The sequence below is a fragment of the Mustela erminea genome, chromosome 3 (assembly GCF_009829155.1).
Source record: "Mustela erminea isolate mMusErm1 chromosome 3, mMusErm1.Pri, whole genome shotgun sequence".
Classification (NCBI taxonomy): Eukaryota; Metazoa; Chordata; class Mammalia; order Carnivora; family Mustelidae; genus Mustela; species Mustela erminea.
Genome location: NC_045616.1, coordinates 135,334,651 through 135,360,946, shown reverse-complemented (window position 1 = coordinate 135,360,946; position 26,296 = coordinate 135,334,651). Strand labels below are relative to the sequence as shown.

Below are 26,296 nucleotides of genomic sequence, written 5' to 3'. Positions count from 1 at the left end.
TTAAATGTTGGTAGGTTTTTTTGCCTTCTATGTAAAATAAAATTTAAATATCTTTTTTTTTCTTATATTCGTTCAGCTGTAAGTTATGCCCTCATAATTCTAGATGTGTGTGATACTTAGAAACATTAGTAAAATTTAATTCTAACAACCTAGCAGTAATTATTTAAAGATAATAATTCAAGGATAAAAGGTTTCTTGTAAATAAATATTACTTATCTTAATAGGTGCCATTTCAAAATTAAAAAGTCAGCACCAGGAAGACCCAAATAACACCTCACTTCTAACAAACAAACCAGCACTTCTCAGATCCCTTTTCACTGTTGGAGCTCTATGTCGGCATTTTGATTTTGATCTAGAGGATTTTAAAGGCAACAGTAAGGTAAAGATTCTAATATTAATTACTTAGTATGCTATAAAAAATAGGACTCTGTGACTCTGTGAACTGAAAATTACTAATGACCCAGGATAAAAGCAGCATTAGAGTAGTCTGGTTTAATGAGAATTCTGAAGCAGTGCAACCCAAAACATGGTTCTCAGACTAGCCTCTGATCTACACACTGTTTGTTACTGGTTCATAACAAGAAGTCACACAAGCTCTATCAGCTCTGTAACAGAAGACATGCTGGGTAAGCAGCTGACTTTATTTACTTATTTATTTTTAATTTTCTCAGTGATGGAACAATCTGTTAATTTGTGTTCTTACACAAACTTGTTTGTCACAGACTTTTATTTTTAATTCACTGTTCTAAAATCTATGGATTTATAAAGATTATGGATGATTTATTCCTTAGTAAAGTTTACATGTGGAAATTCTCACTGTTTGCTTTTAGGTTTTTTCCTTTATGATTGAAAGCTGATTGAAGTTACTCTTCTTCATTTGCTTGAATGTGTTTTTTTCCCCCTTAGGTTAATATAAAGGATAAAGTACTTGAACTATTAATGTATTTTACAAAACATTCAGATGAAGAAGTACAAACAAAAGCCATCATTGGTCTAGGTAAGTTAAATCTAAATTTCTTTATAGTTTTGGTTGTTTGAGAGGTTGGACAAATTTTACAATAATGTGAATCTAAACTGTTGTTTTATTTAAATATGTTTCTATTCACAGTAGGATTTGTTGTATAGAATATAGGACTAGGGGTTAAGACACCTGGGTTCCATTCTTGGCTCAGCCAGTGACTTTCTGGATGACCTTGAGCAAGTCATATAACCTCTCTGTTCATCACAAAAACTTTTTTTGGTAGCATTAACAAGTTTTAGAATTTAATATGCATGAGCAATTGTTTATATTAGTCTTTTGAACAAGAGTGAGTAATAAATGTTTGGTTACCTAAACCTCACTAAATACTTAACTGATTTCTTTAAATAAAGTTAAACTTAATATTCCTTCTTCATCCCCTTCAGAAAATTACATATAGCAAATTTACTAAAAATTCAGGTATCACTTACTTTAGGGAGTTAAATTAGTACAGTGTTACCTTCAAGCCAAATGTGCACCTTTTAATATTCAGTCTGGACGTAAGTTATATGAAGTGACAGAACTTAAAAGTGTTAATTCAAAGAACAAATAGTGCAAATTTTAACTTGAAAAAGTAGCGCTTTGTAGAAAATAATGGCTTTAGACCAGTTAATAAATGACATCTTGCTTGGGCCATAATTATACTGTGTGACCTTGGATTAGTTATCTGATCACTCTATGCTTTGAGTTTATTTTTTTGGCATCAGTAATACTTATCGTTATTAAGGATCTTCATTTTATCTTACATAAATAAGCGTTTTGTATAAGTAAGCATGAATAATATTATTTTGCTGCTTATTAACTTATGATTATAGGATTCAGCATTGTGGCTTCATTATAATGCCATAAAAAATAAAAGGAAGATATTGTTAGCTCTAGTTTATTCTAGAATTATTGTTTCATCAAATGGATAAATATATATTATTTTTTAATAATGCCAATGTAGTACTTTCAGCTAGGGCTCCAAAAAATGTTTGCAGACTTTACCTCTTAAATCCTGAAAACATCCCTTTGAGGTAGGTGGGTGGTAAATATTATTGTCCCCATTTTACAGATGGAGAATTGAGGCACAGAGAGATTATGTGACTCACCCAAGGTCACACTACAAGTCAGTGGTGGACCAGGAATAGAACCCAAGACACCTGACTCCTAATCCACTCCCCTAGCCAATAGGCCCTGCTCCCTCCTCAAGGTTTCCTCTTGTGTGAAATTCTCCTTTGAAATGCAATTTCTTGTTTTTAATTCATGGGGAAAGAAGTACCTGCTCTAATACTTCTCTGGGTAAGGCCATTAGCATATATATTTTTCCAGTCATTTTAAGTTTTAATTTTTGAAATAAGGAACTCTTTATATAATTTATCAATATTTTCATTAAGTATTATATTTAATTTTAATATGACTATATCAAGATACTTTTTTCTCTCTCATTAGGATTTGCCTTTATTCAGCATCCAAGTCTAATGTTCGAGCAAGAGGTGAAAAATCTATATAATAACATTTTATCTGATAAGAACTCTTCAGTAAATTTAAAAATACAAGTGTTAAAAAATCTCCAAACCTACTTACAAGAAGAGGATACAAGGATGCAACAAGCAGATAGAGACTGTAAGTAAAAATTTATTTTTAAATTTCACAGTTTGGCAACAGTTAGAATACTCTCTGTTTTGTAATTCAGACACCTGAATTTCCTTACCTAGTAAATGAAGACATTCTGTTAAAGAAGAATCTTAAGACCATAGCTAGCCTTTAGGGTATTTATAAACTCCATAAAATAGTTTTTGAAATTTAGTGTATGTACAAACATTAACATTTTGCAGGAGGATAGAGATTATAGTTCTCCTCAGGTTCTCAAAGGTGTCTCTGGCAGAGATATACACACACAAAAGATTAATAGCCACTGAGCCAGAGCACTAGCTATCGTTTTTGTGCTTTTGGTTGTGGCCTAACTTGGTGTATTTCATGAAGGTAATATACATGTCCTTAATATGTTTACTTTTGTAGGGAAGAAAGTTGCAAAACAAGAAGATCTAAAAGAAATGGGTGACGTGTCCTCAGGGATGAGTAGTTCCATCATGCAGCTTTACCTCAAACAGGTGCTGGAAGCATTTTTTCACACTCAGTCAAGTGTACGCCACTTTGCTCTGAATGTCATTGCATTGACCCTAAACCAAGGTCTCATTCATCCAGTTCAGGTAAGTATGTTTTATAGTGGAGCACTTACTAAAAGAGCCAAATTTGTTACCATTTGATGACATTGTGATTAAAGAATAGATAGTAGTTCTTTTATCTTACTTGTTAAGTTTCTTTGTCCTAAATGCTTAAGAATCCATCTCCTATGTTGTCATTACTATAAAATACCCTTCTATTCATGATTTTGTCTCTTCAACAGATTTCCAGTTTATATTGGCAGAATATGAACTTGGAATCAGTTTTCTAAGTAGGGATGATTTGTTTTAATCCGTATTGACTCATCCCTAAGAACCAATAGCCTGTAATGTCAGGAGAGTTAACTGGGGGTAAGATTATTCTCTAACTGTTAAGCAGGGGGGTTTTAGTCCATAGAGAAGTAAATTATATTACCTAAGTTCAGGTCCTTCATCTGTACATTGGAGGTAGTATCAACTACTAATACCTCAAAGCATTGAAGTGAGGACTAACTGACATAATAAAGACATGTCAGCGTCAATAAGGATTGTCACCTAATGCTGCAGTAGTGTGTACACCATCCATCTGACATGTTCAGGACAGTACCATAGGCTACAGAAGGGAATTTATTAAATAACCAAAAGCCTGTATCCTTTAAAATTTTTATTTTGGCTGTTTGTTATAGAACTTTTCCTAAAATATGCTATATGTGAATATGTTATGTTCTTCCTATGTCCTGAAATAAAACACCCTAATGAGTATTTAGCCAGTTCATGATCCAGGGTCATCATCAAGATCACATAAGAAAATGTAATGTGTTGAGACTCTTGAATTTTTGAGATACTTAGGAATCTTTGCTGGTATTCTGAATGGCCTTAGTTGGTTGTGTTTTTTATTATTATATTTGCTTTTTAAAACTTTTGTTTAAAATTTCACACTTAAACAAAAATATTACAAGAGCGCACAGCGAAACTCCCTTATATTCTCTTCACTTGTATTCATTCAGTATTAACATTTTGCTATATTTCCTTTATCTCTCTCTTGATACACACACTTCTTTCTGAATCATTTGATAGTAATATTGTGATATCACTGTAACTGTTTACCTCTGAACACTTCAGCATATATATATTTTCTAAGAACAGAGACATTCTCTTACAAAATCATAATTCAGGGGTGCCTTGGTGGCTCAGTGGGTTAAAGCCTCTGCCTTTGGCTCAGGTCATGATCTCGGGGTCCTGGGATTGAGCCCTGCATTGGGCTCTCTGCTCAGCGGGGAACCTGCTTCTCTCTCTCTCTCTCTCTCTCTCTCTCTGCCTCTGCCTGCTTGTGATCTCTGTCTGTCAAATAAATAAATAAACTCTTTTAAAAAAAAAATCATAATGGAGTCATCAGATTCCGGAGATTTAACATTGATGCAATCTTATCTAATAATAGTCCCATTTTCAGATTTTGCCAGTAAAAGCTTTTATTTTTGTGTGTGTGTATTTGAGTGAGAGAGAGAGAATGCAAGCCAGGGCAGGAGCAGAGGGGGAGGGAGAAGAAGAAGGAAAGAATCTGAAGCAGAATCATCACTGAGCATGGAGCTCATGCAGGGCTCAGTCTCAATGACTCTAAGATCATGACCCAAGCTGAAACCAAAAGTTGGATGCCTAACTGATTGAGCCACCCAAGTGCCCCAAGTCAGTAATATTTTTTATGGACCTACTCCCCCTGATTCAGGATTTAATCCATGATCATCCTTTTCAGTTAGTGCTGTGCTTTTGTTTATTTTTAAGCTGTTTATTGTTTTCAGGTCTCACCATTGGTTCAGATTCTTTGAAAATAGTATAGGTATTTTTTGAGTTTAGAAATCCAGTGGAGGGGCGCCTGGGTGGCTCAGTGGGTTAAAGCCTCTGCCTTCGGCGGGTCATGATCCCAGGGTCCTGGGATCGAGCCCCACATCGGGCTCTCTGCTCGGCAGGGAGCCTGCTTCTCCGTCTCTCTCTCTGCCTGCCTCTCTCCCTACTTGTGATCTCTGTCTGTCAAATAAATAAATAAAATCTTTAAAAAAAAAAAAAGAAATCCAGTGGATTTGCTATTAACAAAACAGTAGCTATCAGACTGACTGATCATTAAAGCCCTATATAAAATCAGTACTGTGGAAGAATTTATATTTTACCAGTTTTGAAATTTGGAAGACAAGTTACTTTGTGTCCTATGTTATCTTTACATACCAAATTCAGTCAAGCTTGAAAAAGTATTAGATTATATATTTGTATTATATGTCATAATCTTAAGTGGATAATCTTAGTGTAGGAGCTCTATGTTTAAAGAAACTTTGCTTAACACTGAAATTGTTTCAGTTTCACCACATCAGTGTTTTTGCTGGTGCTTCGTTGCTTTTTTTTTTCCCCCTTTAAGATAAATCTAAGGGAAGATGAATTTTTTTTTTTTTAAAGAATTTATTTATTTGACAGATCACAAGTAAGAGAGGCAGGCGGGTGGGGGGGGAGGGTGGGGATGAAGCAGGCTCCCTGCTGAGCAGAGAGCCCTATGCGGGGCTTGATCCCAGGACCCTGGATCATGACCTGAGTGAAGGCAGAGGCTTTAACCCACTGAGCCACCCAGGTGCCCCAAGATGAATCATTTTTAAAAGAACACTAAGATATGACATTTATAGGAAGGCCTGTAAAGCTAAATATATATATCCCAGTATACAGCAAGTTTTATATATGTCATGACCATACAGAGCTTTTACTACTGTGATGTCTTACAAATCCTTTCATTCACTTATTTATTTATTTTTTGATTGATTTACACTGCAAGAATACCTTTATTTTTATTTTAGTGTGTACCATATTTAATTGCTATGGGAACAGACCCGGAACCAGCTATGAGGAACAAGGCTGATCAGCAACTTGTGGAAATAGACAAAAAATATGCTGGATTCATTCATGTATGTGTTTTTAAATTGTATCCCCTAAACTTAAATGTCTTTCTTTGGTATACCATTACATTGATAAATGTCCTGTCCATATTCATATTAAAATAAAACCTTTTGCATAGTATTTACTTCCAAACATGAAACTAAGTTTCTCACCCAAGGTGTTTAAGACTAACTCTTAAGATTGAGCTAGAGGTGACTGGACTAAAAATAAGGATGCATGGGTTCTAGTCCCTACTGTGTGAAGTTGACAGTAATGGCTCTTCTGGTTCTTGATATTTTTTTCTTACATAAAACAAGGGGGTTGCAATAGGTAATCTCTGGTATTCCTTCTGCCGCTTGAGTTTCATGATTTTATTATTTTAAATAAGAAAGCCAAACATTTGATTCTTAATTAATTTCCATGTCAAAAATGAGGCTTTTATTGATTTCAGATGAAAGCAGTGGCTGGTATGAAGATGTCTTACCAGGTACAACAGGCAATCAACACATGCCTAAAAGATCCTGTAAGGGGTTTCAGACAAGATGAGTCCTCTAGTGCTTTGTGTTCACACCTTTACTCCATGATCCGTGGAAACCGCCAGCACAGACGGGCCTTTCTGATTTCTTTACTCAACCTCTTTGATGACACAGCTGTAAGCATAAAAACTTACTATTTTAAGAAAATAAATGTTCTATAAATTTTATGCCTAAAGTAGTCACCATTTTGAAAATATTACCATTTTAGTAAATAATAATGACTGTATTAAGTATGTGTTTCTCTACGTCTCCTGTAGTAAGTATAAGGTATATAGTCAAATTGGGAGGGAAAATTTTGCATGAGTACAAATACAGTGAGGGATAAAATATAATTGTGTCTCCATACTGAATGTCTTATAAACTTCGATAACAGTTCCTTTAAGTATAACTTTCAGTCACTAAACTGTCACTTGGGAGCGGGGGATAGGTTACTTCACTAAATAAGGTGAAATTGCACTTATTTCTGTCACGCCCAAATATTGTTAGAATAACTGTTGTAGGTTTTTGGCTGCTGAGATCCTAATTTGTTCAACTTGACTTCCTTAATGAAGAGCCCACTTTTGTGTAATTACAGTTTTGATCCTTTGGGTTATTGTACAAGTTGCAAGAACAACCTGTTCTTTAAGCTTATCTCTTAATTTATTCATTCATTTTGCATAAATACTTATTCAGCACCTGCCATGTGTAGTAGTCATCATGCTAAGAGATGAAGATAAAATAGTAGATGGAACAGATGTAGTATCTGCCCACATAGAGCTTACCAGTTAGCCTATGTGTGTGTGAAGTTTTGAAAAGAACAAAAGAAGGGTTGTGGGGTTTTTTTTGTGTTTTACTCACTTAAAGGTTGACTTTGTTATTATCCCCAAACTAGAATTTTTAAAAATAAAACAAAATTTAAATTGCCAGAATGTAGATACATACTAGACCTCTTCTTTTTAAGTGCTACGTGAAATTTTTTTGTACGTGATCTAGCAAATAAATATTGCAGGCATCTATTTCAGAAATACTTGAAATATAATTTAATCATCATTGTCACCACCACCACCATCATATCATCATCAGTATTAAGTTTTCATTGTGTAGAGGGCATCATCATGCTAGGAGTGGAAATGGTGTGATATAGTAGTCTTCCCTCACTGATCTTACCTCCCTCCAATTGTGGTGATAGAACGCAATATAAAGGAAGTAAAAACGTTAAGGTTGACATACTCTACGTGCCAGGTGGTTTGTACTGTTGATTCTGCTCTAGTCCTTATCTCATCTCCTGAGCTTCATTCCTGTGTGGTTTCATTGTCCTGCTCTCTGTCATTAGCTCAGTATTCTGTCACCCCGGCATGCGCAGTGCTTAGCTGATAATTCAGCTGTCATAATGCAGTGCTACGTCCTGACTAGTCCCAACAAAGGATGTCAGAGGAGGAACAAATCACTGAAGGCCTGGGAGGTTAAATGAGATAGATCCACTGCTTAAGCCAGGGGTAAAAAGATAATAAAGGTTCAAAGATAAGAATGTGTGGAAGATAACAAATAGATGATTATTTGACTGGAGCAGAAAGGTCATAATGAGGCATGGTTTATGGAGGATCTGATAGACGGTGAAAAACCAAAAACAGCATTAAATAAAATAAAGAGGAGAGATGCCAAAGAGCATTTCAGGAACATGGATTTTTTTTTTTTTTAAGCATTGTGTTCACACTGGAGGCAACAAGGGATTGATCTATTATATGACAGTAGGGAAGGAAAGAAGTTTTGTGAAGAAGTAATAAATCAAATAAGGCTGTGTGAGAATCGTCAAAGGATAACTGGAATATTTTTGTCCTGAGCACCTGAGAAAATAATAGGATTGTTGAAAAGGAGTTGAGAAGGACATAGAGGATTAGTCAAAGAGGTAGGAAGAGAAAACTAAGGAAGAAGAAAATTTCAGGAAGGAAGGGGTGGACAGTAATGTCCGGTACTACTCAGAAGTCAAGGAGAATAAGATATTTAAAAAAAAGAAATGGGGCGAGATTAGGTAGCAGCCATCAAAGAGTGAGGGACACAAGCTTGATTGTGACTGAAGAGTGGTGAGGAAGACATGGCAGGAGCAGCTCTAGAGTATTCTTTTAAGAAATTTGATTTTTTGGGGCGCCTGGGTGGCTCAGTGGGTTAAAGCCTCTGCCTTCGGCTCGGGTCATGATCTCAGGGTCCTGGGATCGAGCCCCGCATCAGCCTCTCTGCTCAGCGGGAAGCCTGCTTCTACCTCTCTCTCTGCCTGCCTCTCTGCCTACTTGTGATCTCTATCTGTCAAATGAATAAATAAAATCTTTAAAAAAAAATAAATAAAAAAAAATAAAAAAATAAATTTGATTTTTTTTTTTTAAGATTTATTTATTTATTTGACAGAGAGAGAGGTCACAAGTAGGCAGAGAGGCAGGCAGAGAGAGGAAGGGAAGCAGGTTCCCTGCCGAGCAGAGAGCAGGATGCAGGGCTCAATCCCAGGACCCTGGGATCATGACCTGAGGTGAAGGCAGAGGCTTTAACCCACTGAGCCACCCAGGCGCATCAGAAATTTAATTTTTTAAAGGAACGAGCAATACAGGACTTTTTTTATGACCAAAGTTGAAGAATTTCAGAGTTTTAGAAAGGTTTATTCAGAATAGTCCTGAACATTTTCAGTTTTAGGAGAAAAAAATACGTATATAAATTAGTGTTAAAACTAATAGACAAGGTGGAGTCCTATGTCTGCATTTCCCCAACTTTAACACATAGGAATTGATACATATTTAAAAAACAAAAAATAGAGTTAGCAAGTTTATTGCATTTGTCCTTTGGGATTTTGTTGTTGCTGATGCCACAGCTGGGTTTGGGTTGTTTGCATGGCAGGATGGTGAGACGGCAGGAGAGGGGAGTGTGTTTTGACTGCGGTATTTTCTCTTTCCTTTTTTTTTTTTTCCCCTAAGCTGTGTTTTAAAGGAATTTAAATTTTAATGTGCGTTTCTGTTTATATTCATTCTATATGATTATGAAATACTGAAAGTCTCTATTACTTCTTTTTAAAGCAAACAACTAGTAGTAACCATAACTTTTGCCTTAAATTTTGCCTCCCTCAGAGTTTTTATCGTGTGAGACTATGATATGGCCCTGTCAGAATGACTGATACTGGATATGTAGGAAATGGACAAATGTTTTTAAATACATGAACTTTGATTTTTTTTTTTTTTAACGCACATGTTAGTACTATGATTACCACTTATTTTTGAGGGCAGAATAGTAACTGTGTGTAACTGATCTCCATATGGGTTAAACTCCTAGAAGCACAATGACAAATCATTATGAATTCATATGTATACTTTCTGATGTGGTATGGATTTATCATAAAAATCCCATATACTTTATAAGAATACTGCAGGGAGTTCCACTTGGGTGCACAGAAAAATTTCACCTCTTCCCTTCTTGAGGTCCATGGTATAAGTCATTATGAAATCTCTTTAAATGGGTGTAAGATTATTTTATAAAATCCAGTTATGTGCCCCCTCCTCCCTTGTTCTTACCCCTCCCTGCTCTCTCCCTCCCTCCCTTACGCTTCTCTTTCTGGAACACTGACTGAGGTGGAAGTGCCCTCTGATACTTTTTCTAAAAAGGCTTTTTGGATGGATTTCTAGATTATCCACTAAACATGTGTACCTTTTTTTAAAATTTACAGAAAACAGAAGTGAATATGCTCTTGTATATAGCAGACAATCTAGCCTGTTTTCCATACCAGACACAGGAAGAGCCGTTGTTTATAATGCATCATATAGACATTACACTCTCAGTTTCTGGTAGTAACCTACTGCAGTCATTCAAGGAGGTAAGTTACACACATTACTATTCTTAATGCATCTGTCAAAGTGCAGGCATGCTCTTTTCACTGTTTTGTTTCCATTGTTTTTTTTTTTTTTTTTTTAATTTTCACAGGTAAAGTCTTTCTAAATGAATTTATTAAAATTGGGGCAGTGTTTGAATTGGGGAGAAGAAGTGGGTTGCCATTTCATTTCTATTAAGAAAGACCTAAAACCATTCCATTCCAGATCATTTAAGTGGAAATATACACACACACACACACACATATATATATATATTTATAGTGTATAAATATATAAATATATATTGTTCTTTTGATAAGCCATCCCACTTCTTTTTTTCTCTTACTTTAAACACTGATCTTAAGTGTTTGGTGTCCATTCATATATTCATTTAAACCCCATTTTAAAGCACCTTGCTATTCTAGAAGTCTGGTAATGCTGTAGATCACAATAGTATACTTGAAGAGATATAAATAGGTACCTTACTTATAAGGAAAAACAAAATGTATAATACTGTTGATCTCCTATCCCTGAACACTAGTATCCTAACGGAACTGGCGTATTTTGTGCCCAAAATGTTCACCCAGTTTTCTCTGTATGTCTTCTCTTACCGTTTGTAGGAGGAAATGTAATTGGTTTCACTGTAACAGCACCCAGTATAGCACTTGAACACCTAGTAGGCACTCAGTTAATTATTTAAAAATTAATTGGAATATTTTCGTGTGCCGGATGATGCAAGTAGATCTCATTTTACAAAATTGTTTTGCTCAGAGCTCCCCCTGATCACAGTAGTACATCAGGGAGATTATTATAATACCCAAGGGTTAGAATTATAGAGGTAACTAAACCCTTGCTGCTTAAAATGTGCACCAAGATCCAGCAACACTGGCCTCACTTGAGATCTTGTTAGAACCAACAGAACCTCAGGTCCCACTCTGGACCTGCTGAAACAGTCTGCATTTTTAACAGAATTCCTAGGTGCCCCTTAAAGTTTGAGAAGTTAATCATTTCCCAGAAACTTTAGTCATCATATTTTTATTTCACTTCACTTACTGTTATAAATATACTTATAAATGTTTCTCCAGTTTTATTTCTTCTTAAACAGTAATAATTGCTTTGTAATCTGGTCTTTTCCCCTCTGTTAAATCCAGCGGACTTTCTTTTTAAGAGCTAACAGTTCCATAAAGTACAAAAAAAATACCCACAGAATTTAACTAATTTAAGAAAAGTTGCATATTATTGAGAAGTTCTTAAAAGGGAGAGTTTGATAGAAGTTGGGGTGTTAAAGCCTGTTATATTCTCTTCAGTTAAATTACATGTAACACTGTTTTTTTAAATAATGAGTATGCCTAACGTGGGGCTCAAACTCATGACCCTGAGATCAAGAGTCACACACTCTACTGACTGAGCCAGCCAGGCACTTAAATTAAGCGCCCTTACTTAAATTATAATTAGTGTTTTTCCTCTAGTGGCTTACCTATACCAAATCGATATTTTTATAACTAATTTATATTTCATCTCTATCCTATAACAAAATTGTTTCTCTTCGATATTTGAGAAGAGCTTTTAGGGAGGGGGGCATCAGAGCAATGGATTATATAGATTATATATGACTTTGTTTAGTCTTGGAACCTAATTGTTGTTCATGGAAAGTCAGAAGGTTTCAATATATAAAATATTAATGTAGAGATGCTTTTTGATGATTATGAATAGAGCACAATTATTTATTAGTCGTATTTTGTTACTGTTTTTCCTTTTTTTTCCCCCAGTCAATGGTAAAAGACAAAAGGAAAGAGAGAAAATCATCACCTAGTAAGGAAAATGAGTCAAGTGAGAGTGAAGAAGAAGTTTCCAGGCCTCGGAAGTCACGAAAACGTGTAGATTCAGATTCAGATTCAGATTCAGAAGATGATATAAATTCAGTGATGAAATGTTTGCCAGAAAATTCAGCTCCTTTAATTGAATTTGCAAATGTCTCCCAGGGTATTTTATTGCTTCTGATGTTAAAACAACATTTGAAGAATCTCTGTGGATTTTCTGATAGGTAAGGTTACATAACCAATGAGAGGAAAACCTTTACCCTGTTCAAATTACAAAGAACTATGAAACCCAGGTGTTTTGTGTGTTTGTGTGTAATCTTTTTTTTCCTCACCATAGCACATACCCTTCCCCATGTCCATCACCCGGCCACCCCGTCCCTCCCACCCTCTTCCCTCTAGCAGTGAAACCCAGTTTTGATTGCATGTTTACTTACATATTTAAAATGTCCCTTTTAAAAGAAGGAGTTTGTTCCTTATTGTTGCTGTATAATATTTTGTTCGTAATATACCACAATTTGTTTGCTCTTTAAGAGAGGAAAAACATTCACTAATTGCGTTGTTAAGTGAAAGAACTTACTTTGATTTCCTTAAATAGATCTTACTAGAAAATTAGGCTGCAACTATTAAAATAGGTCGTAAATTTAAGTTTTCAAAGAGCTATGAATAAAGAATAGATGCAGACCAACTAGACTGAGCTCCAAGAGAACCCAAATGGTCTTTAATGTACTCTGTAAAGAGACAGGAAAGTGCTGATTGTTGTGAATGCCCTATAAGTTTACCCCTGATTAGTGACTGATTAGCAACTATATATTATAGTGCCCTATAAGTTTACCCCTGATTAGTGGCTATAGGTATCTTTTTTTCTGCCTATACCCATGAAACTTTGGTCATTTTTCATATTCATGGAAACCTTTACTAGGAATCACAAAGTCATATGTTCTTAGAGGACAGATCATGAAACAGAGTAAAGTAGATTTGGTAGAAATTCTCTGGCAAGCTAGAAAGAGAACGTTTTATTTAAGGGGCTCAGGTATTACTCAGACATTCATCAGTTTGTTACCATGGAAGAAGGTGGGCATGATGTGGCCAGGAGCTTCCACTTTTTCAAGAGAAGCTAGATAATCCAGGTTTTTATGAGAAATACCTTAATGTTAAATATTGGCAACTAGTTCAAAATAATGTAAAACCCTGTAAGGTCTTGGAGCAGTGCTAGAGAGTTGAGAAGATTTTTGAGCCAGAGTTGTTAATAATATGAAACAGGTTTGTAAACATTCTGGCTGCTGTGTAGAGGATGAATAGTTGGAGGATAAGAAAGTAGGAGGTAAACCAATATTTATATTGATACTGTTCTCCAGTCATTATCATGGTATTCAAAAACAGACTTGAGAAATTACTTACATTTAAATGATCCCTCTATTCAAGACAAATACTGTTGGAAACGAGCATATTATTCTTTTTAATCTTTGCCTTTATGTCTTTATGTCCCTTTTTAAAATTATTTTTGTGTAGAAGTTCACTGGTTGAAATCTCTGTGACAACAAGTTTATTAGTAAGTGATGTTTAACTACAATCACTTTAAATATAAATGCCTGAAAAAATTTTAAAGTCAATGACTTTGTTTTCCCAAAACAGTAAAATTCAGAAATACTCTCCATCTGAATCTGCGAAAGTGTATGATAAGGCGATAAACCGAAAAACAGGAGTTCATTTTCATCCCAAACAAACACTGGACTTCCTGCGGAGTGATATGGCTAATTCCAAAATCACTGAAGATGTGAAGAGGAGTATAGTAAAACAGTATCTAGACGTGAGTACTAAAGCCAAAGTATATTTTCTAATAATACTTTTTTGAAAATTAAATTCTTTGGACGGAGATAGCTCCCTCCCTTACATGGAAGCTTCATGAACCATCAGGATTATTTTTCTCTATGTGGTTTTAACGAGTTACTTGAAGCCTGCCTGCCTTTCCCACTTCACCCATTGCATCATATTTCGTCCTTGAAAACGCTGGTCCACCACTCACGTTATTTTAGTGAGAATGAGATTCTATAGGCAAGTTTCAGGGAAGAGCCATGCCCACTTATGTATTTCTTTTTAATTCAGTAGATTACATGGTTTATAGTTCCTAAAAGCAAAAATCAGGAAAAGTCATCCTCCTGCACTCCTCAGCCATTCTCTTGCTCTCCTTCCTGGCAACCAGTGTTCCTGCCTTTTCACGTGTTCTTACAGAAGGGTAATACAGGCTTATGTACTTGTATGCATCCTCCATAAATACTCACTTAGCAGGTATGTGAGAGTATGTGTATGTAAAATGTGCTTTTTAAATATCTTTAAACATAGGCAAATTCCTAGAGACAGAAAATGGAAAAGGTTATCAGGGGCCCCGGTGGGGGAGAAAGGAATGAGGAGCTGTTGTTTTAATAGGTCCAGAATGAGTTTCTGTTTGGGGTGAAAAAAGTTCTGGAAATGATGGTGATAATGATTACACAACATTGTGAATATACTTAATGGCAATGAATTGAACACTTTAAAATCACTAGAATGGCAAGTTTTGTGCATATTTTATCACAGGAAAGCTTTATGTTTAAAAACATGGGGGGATTGAGATTGTCCCTAAAAAAATAAAAATAATTTTTTTATTTTAATCTACTTAAAGAGCTGAATATAACTAATAATATTTTTGACCAAGAATGAAACTTACACAGGGGCACCTGGGTGGCTCAGTCAGTTAAGTGTCTGACTTCTGGGTACAGCTTCCATCATGACCTCCGTATCAGGACATAGAGCCCCACCTTGGCACTCTGCTCCCTGCTTAGTGGAAGTCGGCTTCCCCTTTTCCCTTCCTCCCTCCCCCTTCCCTCCCGCTCCTTATTCACACACTGGCTCTCTCTCCCTCCCTCTCTGTCTTCTCGCTCTCCAAAAATAAATAATGTTTTTAAGCGATGAAACCTGCAAAGTGCTTTTCATGTTATTCATTGACTGCAAACCTTATATTGCAAAGCTGAAAATTATTTTAGTTCTCTTTTTAAATTCTTTAACATCCTTTTCTTCCTCTTGTATCTTCTTATTTTAGCAGAGGGCAAAGGGGGTAGGGAACTTGAAAGATGTCTATCAGTAATTAATTTTTTTATCAGTAATTAATTATTAATTATCTGGTTACTTGATAACTTGGACCAGGGTCAGCAAACTCCAGCTTATGGGCCAAACCTGGTCCCCGCTGCCTGTTTTTTTTGTTTGTTTGTTTGTTAATTTTATTTTTTCCCCCACTGCCCATTTAAATAAAGTGTATTGAAATAGCCATGCCCATTCGTTTAGATGTTGTCTCTAGTTGCTTTCACACTATGATGGTAGAGTTACGTAGTAATGACAGAGACCATATGGCCTGCAAAGCCAGAAATATTTACTATCTGGCACTTTATAAAAAATATTTGCCAGGCCCTGTCTTGGACAATAGCTAAAATCTATTTAGCCTCTAAACTAGAACCCACACACAACTACTGCCTAGAAAAGATTTAGGAAAAAATTAAACAGGAAATATTTAAGGACTTAACAGTCTTCTTTAAGATTATTTACTTAACTCTAAATTCATATCTAATTTTTGTAGTTCAAACTTCTCATGGAACATCTGGACCCTGATGAAGAGGAAGAAGAAGGGGAGGTGTCGGCTAGTACAAATGCTCGGAACAAAGCAATTACCTCGCTGCTTGGAGGAGGCAGCCCTAAAAATAATGCAGCCGCAGAGACAGAAGATGATGAAAGTGATGGGGAGGATAGAGGAGGAGGCACTTCAGGGGTGAGGCGGAGGAGGAGTCAACGTATTTCGCAGCGTATTACGTAAAATGATTTTTATGTGCTTATATATGTCAGTCTATTAAATGTACACCAAGTAATGTAATACTTATGAGAGAAAACATTTTGTAGATAGAGATTCTCTACTTAACCATTTATACATCCTTTTGTAGAAAGTTTAACATAAAAGACAATAAAAAAGAAAAAAACAGAAATGAGACTTATCCAGCATAAAGGGTTATTAATTTTTCTTTGGATTGTATTAATGTGTGTTATCCTTTTTTATTGTTGCTAAGTTTTATGTAGCTTTATGGTTCATATGTATATATAATTTTATATATCAATAAGAGTAAAGACACGGGTACAAATTAAGAGTTATATGGTTTTACAAGTATATGTTAACCCCTTGGCGCTGGCGGTCACGGTGCGTCTCATTGCCGGCAATGGAAGTGTGCTGGGAAATCCCAACTCCCGGCGTCAAGGGATTAAAAGCAATAAAAACAAAAATTTCACTAAAATTCTTTTGTGTAACACTTCGTCTTTTTTCCCCCCTCCCAATGTTTTAGTCATTGAGAAGGTCAAAACGAAATTCAGACTCTACGGAGTTGGCAGCACAGATGAATGAAAGTGTTGACGTCATGGATGTCATCGCTATTTGCTGTCCAAAGTACAAAGATCGACCACAAATTGCAAGAGTAGTACAGAAAACCAGCAGTGGCTTCAGTGTTCAGTGGATGGCAGGCTCCTACAGTGGCTCCTGGACTGAGGCTAAGCGCCGTGATGGCCGCAAACTGGTGCCTTGGGTAGACACTATTAAAGAGTCAGACATTATTTACAAAAAAATTGCTCTAACGAGTGCTAATAAGCTGACTAATAAAGTTGTTCAGACTTTACGATCCCTGTATGCCGCCAAGGATGGGACTTCCAGCTAATGAATTTGTACATGCAGCCAAATTTACAGGAATTTTTTTAAAAGGCAGAAAAACTTGAAATATCAACATTCTGGCAAAAAAAAAATCAGTTTTATGAAGAGTAAGAATGGAACCTGGGATGCAGGAACAAAAGAAGGAAATGTTGGGCAAACATTTTTGTGGGAGCTCCCTTCGCTGTTGTGCAGCAGAAACAGATTCTCAGTTCATTTTTACTCCCACTGTATTATAGTTTAACAAAAATTGTTTATATCTTGGAAAAAAAAACTTTCTGTTTAAAAAATAAACAAGTGAATGTTGGAAATTAGTCTGTTAATGTTCTTAATAAAGTGTTCTTGGAGTTTAACCTAGCAGCGGATGGCTTTCTTTAGCTTAGCCCAGTTTCCAGGGAAGCATTGTTTTTTTCCAGGCTGTAAAATGGCAGAATCTCCTGGATATATAATTTATTCTGTTGAAAAAAAAAAAAAAAAGCATGCAGTATCTATGACCTATCTGCAGAAGGAGTTTTTGTAAATGTAGATTTTGATGTATTAGGTCACCCTGAAAACAATACAAGAAAAGGGATCCCCAGGCAATCTGGTGGAGCGAATACTGCAATAAATTTTTTTACTTCTCTTTGTTACTTGTCTGTTTCCATTTGAATTTCTTATTGTAAAGATCTGTTTAAATCCATTTATATTATTTTGCAGTCTTTTATGTAAAATTTATTATATCACTGGTTTTCAAAGCAAAACATAAAGTATTGTTTATACAGTTTGTATAGGCTGACTTCTGAATAATTGGTATCTATTATTTTCATTCCCATAAGAGGGTGTAAACAATTAACTCCAGGGTTTTATTGTATCCTGCAATATTTAGTATTAACTATATATGATTTAGCACTGTGCCAAACACATTTTCAAGAGTACATTTTGATATAAAAAGAAACTATAGTTTATTCCTTGTATGCTTCAATTTCTTTCTAGTGATGTCATGATGGTAATATTTATATTTTAAACCTCGGGAAAAGGTAACAATCATGCTATTTTGGGAAACTAGCATTTCTCTTAGTTAAAATTATGCCGTGTATTATTTTAGAGATAGAATTGAGTATGACACTTCGTAATTACATTGCATTTTTCACAAGTTATTTTTTAATGCAGAAAAAGGAGTAATTTTACTAGTTGAGATGTTTATTCATTTTCTATTCTAAACATTTTATACCTCTTTGGGGAGCGGTTTGTTACTACAAATGGGGAGAGTTGGGTATTTAATCATTTGATCTGCTTAGTTGATGCTCAGAAATAGTAATGCCTAAAATTATAGGGGAGAAGGTCTGTTTGAAATTTAAGTCTTTAAACAATGTGTACTTATTTTTAAGTTCGTTTTTAAAAGTTAACCTCTTTAGAATGTTAAGTTTTATGAAATTGGCCAATAAATGAAAATACTCAATTTGTGAGGAAGAGTGACATTGCCACAAAATACCTTTTTGTCAACACCTATTAAACCACAATGAAAATAACTTTTCAGGATCTATTTCCTATGTGGAATTCTTTCAGAACATTTTCTTGAAGGAAATGTTTTCCCACTCTTCTTTTTTCTGCTTAGTTGCCTGTTTCCGCTTCCTTTTTACTGTGAACTCTGTAGAACTAAACTAAATTGGGTTTTCCCCCCTTGGGATATGCTTAATCAGCAAAAGACTTGAGGTAGCTTATGAAAATAACAGTGATTGACCAAAAAGAGTAAAAGACTAATAGTTAGAAAAAATATAAGAATATAAAGTCCAGCCTGTAGAATACTAAATTTAGAATAAAGATGTGGTTTTTAAAAAAAAAAAAAAGCCAATTTTGAATGCTGTGAGCCTGACAATCAATCATGCGTGCTATTTAATTCTTAGAAAAACTCTGCTAATTAAATATGTTATCCCCATTTTGTAGATAAGGAAAACTGAGTCTCAGATTCAGCAATTTCCTTATAAATGTATAATAGGGATTTGAATTTGAAGTTGGAATAATTGTCTCACTGTTCTGGCTAACTGAACATCAAGCATTAAAGGAAATGGTCCTTACTGAAAGTAAACTAGATCCTAAAGGATACTTAGTGTGTATGTAAATACTTGGGGGTCCCACTTAGAGTGTGCTTCAGGGGAGGTACACAGTAGTTAAGGCTTTTCATTGGCTCATGAATTGCTGTGTTTAGGAATTTCCCATATTTTCTAAGCTCCAGTATTTCAGCTATCAATACAAGCCAAATGTTGGTGTAACTTGTAAGCCTTAACACTTAAAATATACAAACCAAAGTTTTCAAAAAGTAGATTTCTCAGATACAAATTTTTTTAGCTCTTAACAGTAAAATAAGTTAAGGCCTTGACAGTCAAATCTACAAATCTACAAAATCTACAAATCTACAACAAAACTTTTCAAATATATTAAGGATTTGCAAAGTTCATTTTTTTTTTAAGATTTTATTTATTTATTTGACAGAGATCACAAGTAGGCAGCAAGGCAGGTAGAGAGAGAGAGGGAAGCAGGCTCCCTGCTGAGCAGAGAGCCCGATGCGGGACTCGATCCCAGGACCCTGAGATCATGACCTAAGCCGAAGGCAGCAGCTTAACCCACTGAGCCACCCAGGCGCCCGCAAAGTTCATTCTTAATCTATAGTTTGTTGATACTGTAATATGCCAAGTCATATTTTACTGACTTGTATTGAAAAGATGTTATATTTGATTAAAAAGAAAACTGCCAAATACCTCTTAACCTTTTAGTAGATGAATTTGAAATTTTTGTATTTTCTTATTTAAATTGTTTTTTACTGATTTTGAAAAAGAATGGGTAATTTTTTAAATTACCCATTTAAATTTTTTTTTAATTTTTAAAAATTACCATACCAAAATACATATGCAGAAAACAATTTAGTAAACTCTAATAGAAGAAATTCTGAACTTAAAAAAAAAAAGTAATATGTAGATTACTTTGTTGATATGTTGAATATTTGAAATGTTAGCAGGTAACTGAAGCACACAGGCAATTGTGGACGACTGTAATGCATGAAGAGAGGTAAGTCTAGCTTTTCTGTCCAATGTGGATTTCATGAGCAGTGAGCAGAGTTCTCATATAGTCATTTAGAAAGTGAATTTAACCAGGGAGGTCTATGGTTCTCTCACTACACGCACCACTTTTGGTTGCACATAGTTCATCCTGGTCACTAGCATGGCCCCCAGGCGGTCTGCATCTCCAAAATACTGATGTAAACTAGAATAAAGTTACTTTTGCAAAGATAAAACCCATTTGACCATTCACTTAAAATGATCATGTAATTTCAAGCACTTGATAGATTTTGCTCTACAAAAATCCTTCTTGTTTAAACTTTTGGTCTTTGCCTTGCTCGTTTTAAAACTTTTAGTTTTGTTTAACTCCTTGGCTAATTTTTGCCATAGGAAGCACATTATTCATTACTTAAACAAGTTGATGTAATTATTTTTATTTAAGATTTTCCTAAATGCACTCCTTCCTCGTCCTATTGGTCCTAAGAAACAGTTGAACGTAAACTTGGTATGACAGGTCACTGACCAACAGATTCCAGTTTGCACCGTTTATTGACCAAGTGGTCATAGAATCCTTGTGTGTTTTGTGTGATAATTGAGTGAATACCACCGACCCACCCTTCTTTGGTGAGACCACTTGTGTCTGGTGTCGTTCACAGTGATGTAGTGTGCACACAATTTTTTTTCTTATCAATATTTTTTTTTAAGATTTGTATCACTTGACAGAGATCACAAGTAGGCAGAGAGAGAGAGAAGCAGGCTCCCTGCTGAGCAGAGAGCTGACGGAGGTAAGATCCCAGGACCCCGACACAATGACCTGAGCAGGAGGCAGAGGCTTAACCCACTGAGCCACCCAGGCGCCGCACTCATTATCAGTATTTTTTTTTAAGATTTTTAATTTTTTTGTTAGAGAATCACAACATACCCACCACTTAGTTTCAGTCATTCTGAATTTCTGACCAAGCTTTCATCAGCTGTTCTCCATATACTCTCCATATTTTTCTGAAACTTCCCAGATACATCATTTAATCTTTAAATATGTCATCTTTAAATATTAATACTTCTTAACACCAAATATCCAGTTAGTGTTCAAATTTTCGATCTTCTAAAAATGTCTTTTAGGTCTTAATCTATAGATTTCTTCATCTGACTTTTATTCTTTACAAATTTTTTAGGAAGAGTCTGAGTCATTTGTCCTTAGATTCTTAAAGAAATAGTTGATTCTAAATAGAGGAACAACAGTTATTTTCTGGTTTGTAATCCTTTTTTTTTTTTTTTTAAGATTTTATTTATTTATTTGACAGAGAGAAATCACAAGTAGATGGAGAGGCAGGCAGAGAGAGAGAGAGAGGGAAGCAGGCTCCCTGCCGAGCAGAGAGCCCGATGCGGGACTCGATCCCAGGACCCTGAGATCATGACCTGAGCTGAAGGCAGCAGCTTAACCCACTGAGCCACCCAGGCGCCCCTGTAATCCTTTTTGTGTGAATTTATTGTGGGTTTGAGAGACATTGTCTCTTCCAAATTCAAAAGTATTGATTGTTAAGCCTGCATAACTCCAACAGGGCTGCCATAATAGAATGAAGTAAGGGGGTCGGTCCAGTTTTAAGAAAGATGGTGATAAGCCTTTAATCCTTTGAATTTTAGTTAGCCAATGCCAAGAGACAACTACAGATGAATTGAAGGGAAAAGAAGCCTAAGTAGCCTGCCCTATGATTCAAGTTCTCATGTTAGTCAGAAATAATGCTATCTACTGCTTGAAATAAGTGGATGATATATTGTGATTATTTTTTTATTATATAGTTTATAGGCATTGCAGTTTTTGCTGAATGTAATTTTGGCTCTATGTATTTTTACATACATAGAAAAATACATAATATATTTTTACATTTTATTATCTTATTACATTTTTCAGTCCTTAATCTCAGTCATTTAGAACTTTAGAAATTAAAAGTTACTTTGTGCTACTTTGTCATCTAGTACTACTGGCTTCACCCTTTTTTCTCTGCAATAAATGGCAGTGTAAATTTGTCTTCATAACTTGCCTAGAATTGTAATTTAGGCCTAACCTTACTAGCTTTACAGCATAGAACAACAGGAAAAAGTAATTATAATCTAAGGTTGTCATAGAAAGCCCAAATCGATAGTAGATCCCTACATCCCATAATTTTAAAAGACATAGAATCATACAATATGCAGGATCTGAGAAATCACTTTTCTAAAAAAATATTTTATTTATTTATTTGGCAGACAGAGATCACAAATAGGCAGAGAGGCAGGCAGGGGGCAAGGGACACTGAGCAGAGAGCCCGATGCAGGGCTCGATCCCAGAACCCTGGAATCATGACCCGAGCTGAAGACAGAGGCTTTAACCCACTGAGCCACCCAGGTGTCCTTCATCACTTTGGAATTCACGAATCTCTAACTATCTAATGAGAACCATGAAATCTCTACTTAGGAAATTGAGAGAATTGTGTGTACAATTTTGAGGGATACATGGTCACTCCCATCCCATTAACCTGTGTGATCTGCCTTGAAATCTATAGGTGAAGAGAAATTGAGGCTCAAATAAGTGAACCGGTATCAACAAGCTGTAGTTGACCCTTGAACACACAAGTTTGAACTTTGCAGTCCTCTTAATATGCAGAGACTTCACTGTATGGTCCTTGTGATCTTAATATTTCTCCCCCTAGCGTCATTGTAAGAATACAGTATAAAATACATATAACACAAAAACGTGCTAATTGAACAGTAGTGTTACCAGTAATGGGGTTCTGGTCAACTGTAGGCTATTAATAGCTAAGTTTTTGAGTCAAACTTTGCACACAACTGGGTGGAAGGGTGGGGGGGTCAGTGTCTCAAACTCTGCATTGTGCAAGGGGTCACCTGTACATACCTACTTAGTACCAAGAGCAATCCTCAGGGTTCTTCCCTCCCAGATGAGTTGTTCTTTCAAAGAAGATTCATCTGGAAAGCCCTCATTCAGTCACCTGTAAGAGCTGAATGTAGACAATGACTAAATGTGGATTTTTTAATACATTTTCAAAAGATCCCCTTTATAGTCTCCGATTTTGAGATGCCTACCATCCTATGAGATAAATAGAGAAGGTAAAATGTGGCTTTCTATGTGTTCTGTTTTTATTTTAGTTACCGGTATTACCTGGGCTGATGTAGAAGACAATTGAATTGCCAATTGAATTGGCCAAAAGAGTATTAACTTTGAATTCAGAACACAGTCTGAAGCCATGTGTTACAGAAATAAGTGTAATATTAAGTTTGGCAAATAAAATCACTTAGCATGGGGATTCCTGGGTGGCTCAGTTGGTTAAGCAGCTGCCTTGGGCTCAGGTCATGATCCCAGCGTCCTGGGATCGAGTCCCACGTCGGGCTCCTTGCTCCGCAGGAAGCCTGCTTCTCACTCTGACTCTGCCTGCCACTCTGTCTGCCTGTGCTCGCTCTCATTCTCTCTCTCTCTCTGACAAATAAATAAAATCTTTTTTAAAAAAATCACTTAGCATGTTCTGCAGGAGCTGATTTAAAGAAATCCATAATTGGGGCACTTGGCTGGCTCAGTCAGAAGTTAGAGCATATGACTCTTGATCTCAGGGTCATGAGTTTGAGCCTCATGTTGAGAAGAGATTGCTTTTTTTAAAATCCATAATTATCTTTTGTGCATATTTGGATCATCAGAATGGTATAGCAGGGACATGGGGATGGAATTCTGAACGTGTGGATAGCACCGTGGGTGTGAGGAGTACAACATCAAAAGATGAAGCTATAGAAAGGGCGAAGTATTACACTTTCTGGACTGAAATCTTACCATGTAGGCATTGGAAGTACTTCAGGCAAGGAGTTGTGAAAGCTCACTCTGGCTCCTACATGGACGGCTAGATTTGTGGGCGTCAAGAAGAGAAGACTGATGCGGTTGTCTCAGAGATGGGGAGACCCTGAATGAGGAGGGTGATGGGGGCTGGAAGATCAGAGAGGCGGTGGGTGTATTTAGGAAATACAAAGAGCAGGACTTGACTGTTGACCGAATGAGGTCAAGGAAGACAAGAGGCATCAAGGACAGCTATTCTGTTTCTCTACTTCTGTTAACTAGGTTTAATCACGCTGGAGGTGAGGCTCTCTGGGATGTTCGGGGAGGTCCAGAAGGTGGGAGTATGACACCTTCGGTGGGAGGCTTTGGGCTGCGGCCAGTTGGGACTTCTCAGCATGTCAGCTGTTGAGTGAGCAGCACAGAGCCGAAGCAAGGACCTTGGAGACTTAGAAACGTTTAAGATGCAGCAGGAGGACAGTGAGTTGTGGAGGAGACAGAAGAAATGCTTAGAGAAGGGTGGGAAGAATCCAGGAACCAGCAGTTAGAGAGTTTCAAGAAGGACAAAGAGCAACCCGTGAAATGCAGCGCGAAAAGCTACTGCTCCTGCCTTTCGGAATGTAAAGGGGACCTTGAGGGAGAGTAGTTTCAGAAAGAACGAGAGCAAAGCCAGTTACAGTGAGAAATGCCTGAGTGAGAAAGAGAAGCGAATGGGACTCTCTCGGGGAGAGGCCAGGCAGGAAAGGACAGCAGCGGACGGAAATGCTGAGCAGGGAAGCCGGGTGACAACGGGCCCGACACGCCACGTTTAAGAGTTCGGTTGGGCGTGAACTAGGTATGGTACACTCGGGTTTGTGGGTCAGAAGTATCCCTCACTGGCTACACCGGGGGGAACTGTGATGATGCCCAAACGCACGCTCGTGTCGCTTGTCTCCTGCAGGGCCCGCGGCGCAGCAGAGCAGGGCGTCCCCGGAGCCAGGCCCGGGAGCGGGGGAGGGGCGCGTCCCTGCGCTCGGTGGAGAGAGAGGGGAAGGACCAAGGTTCAGAGGCCTCCGCGAAGTGGAAAAGCAAGTGTGACGGCAGCGGCAGACATGCAATAATGGGGCGACAAGTCAGAGGAAGGAACGTGTGGGGTTTCTGAGGTGGAGTGGTTCTGGAAATGAGGGGTAAGTGTGCGACCATGGAATGGATTAGTCCGGTGGAGAGGCGGTGTTGGGGAGATCGAGAAAGCGACATGCCGCACTCCTCTCCCGTGCTTAAGACACTGGATCCTGGGACGCCTGCGTGGCTCAGTCAGTTAAGTGGCTGCCTTGGGCTCAGGTAGTGAATCCAGGGTCTTGGGATCGAGCCCCAGCGGGGAGCCGCTTCTCCCTCTGCCTGCCACTCCCCCTGCTTGTGCTCGCTCGCTCTCTGACAAGTAAGTGAAATCTTTAAGAACAAAAAACATTGAATCCTTCTTTCCTGTCATACTAACAATTTGTCTTGGGGATCACTTGGTACTGACACTGGTTACTATTCGTTTCTGCAAATTTAATCACTTGGCAAGTATGTGCTGAGTGTTTACCGTAAGCGATGACTGTGCTGGCCCAGTGGCAAGAAGTCTGTGTTCCCGTGAGAGAGTTGGGAAATGAACCCCAAAGTACACAACTACATAGTTAGTAAGTAACAACTGAAGTGAGTGCCTGAGAGGAAAAGTAACAAAATCCATGCTGGTGTGAAGCACTGAAGTAGTCTGGAGGGCTGCGGGGGTGAGAAAGGCTGTCTTCTCCGAGTGAAACTGATGAGTCCTCAGATAAAGCCTGACCTGTAATAGCTGTAACAGACACCAGCTAATGTTGGTTGAGCCACTAAGAAATGGGAAATGACTTTTAATTTCTCCCAGCAGTTCATTCCTTTAGGGACATGGTGGTTGAGGTCTGAACTCTAGGGGGAAAAAATAGATGGAGGAAGGGAAGCAAGGGGACTCCCCAAGTGAGGCGCAGCCGTGAAGCTTCATGGTTCCCAGGGATGGCAGAGAGCAAGACAGCAGAGCAAAGCTGATGATGGAGGTGGGCCCAATCATGCTTTTGCTGACCAAACCTCCTTAAAGACGTCCTGAAAGCAAATGGAAGCCATTAAAGAAATGAAGAAGGTGGGAGTAGAATAGGGATTTGCTTCTGTGAAATCAGAGTTGCGTTTTTTGTTTGTGTTGTTTTTGTTTTTTTTTTTTTAAAGTAGGCAGAGAGGCAGGCAGAGAGGGGGAAGCAGGCTCCCTGCTGAGCAGAGAGCCTGATGCAGGGCTCCATCCCCCGGACCCTGAGATCATGACCCGAGCCAAAGGCAGAGGCTTTAACCCACTGAGCCACCCAGGCACCCCCAGAGTTGCGTTTTTAAAAGCTCACGTCAGCGCGCCTAGGTGGCTCAGTGGGTTTTAAAGCCTCGGCCTTTGGCTCAGGTCATGATCCTGGAGTCCAGAGATAGAGCCCCAAATCGGGCTCTCTGCTCAGCGGGGAA

The 26,296-nt window shown here is 37.3% G+C and overlaps 1 protein-coding gene across 5 annotated transcripts in view; it reads left to right on the top strand.

Annotated features, from left to right (window-relative positions):
- Positions 1-18,770, top strand: part of NIPBL (NIPBL cohesin loading factor) — a 204,285-nt gene extending 185,515 nt beyond the window's left edge. For 2 of the 5 annotated variants that reach the window (XM_032337587.1, XM_032337583.1), the window contains 11 exons: positions 225-379; positions 907-997; positions 2,450-2,623; positions 3,020-3,210; positions 5,994-6,101; positions 6,524-6,724; positions 10,288-10,434; positions 12,199-12,473; positions 13,882-14,056; positions 15,854-16,042; positions 16,605-18,468. In XM_032337587.1, coding sequence (XP_032193478.1) covers positions 225-379; positions 907-997; positions 2,450-2,623; positions 3,020-3,210; positions 5,994-6,101; positions 6,524-6,724; positions 10,288-10,434; positions 12,199-12,473; positions 13,882-14,056; positions 15,854-16,042; positions 16,605-16,970 — 2,072 coding nt within the window. In that variant the 3' untranslated portion in view covers positions 16,971-18,468. Of the gene's footprint in view, positions 1-224; positions 380-906; positions 998-2,449; positions 2,624-3,019; positions 3,211-5,993; positions 6,102-6,523; positions 6,725-10,287; positions 10,435-12,198; positions 12,474-13,881; positions 14,057-15,853; positions 16,084-16,604 lie in introns of all 5 variants that reach the window. The other 3 variants (XM_032337586.1, XM_032337585.1, XM_032337584.1) reach the window with 3 other exon arrangements.
- The last annotated feature ends 7,526 nt before the right edge of the window (positions 18,771-26,296 follow it).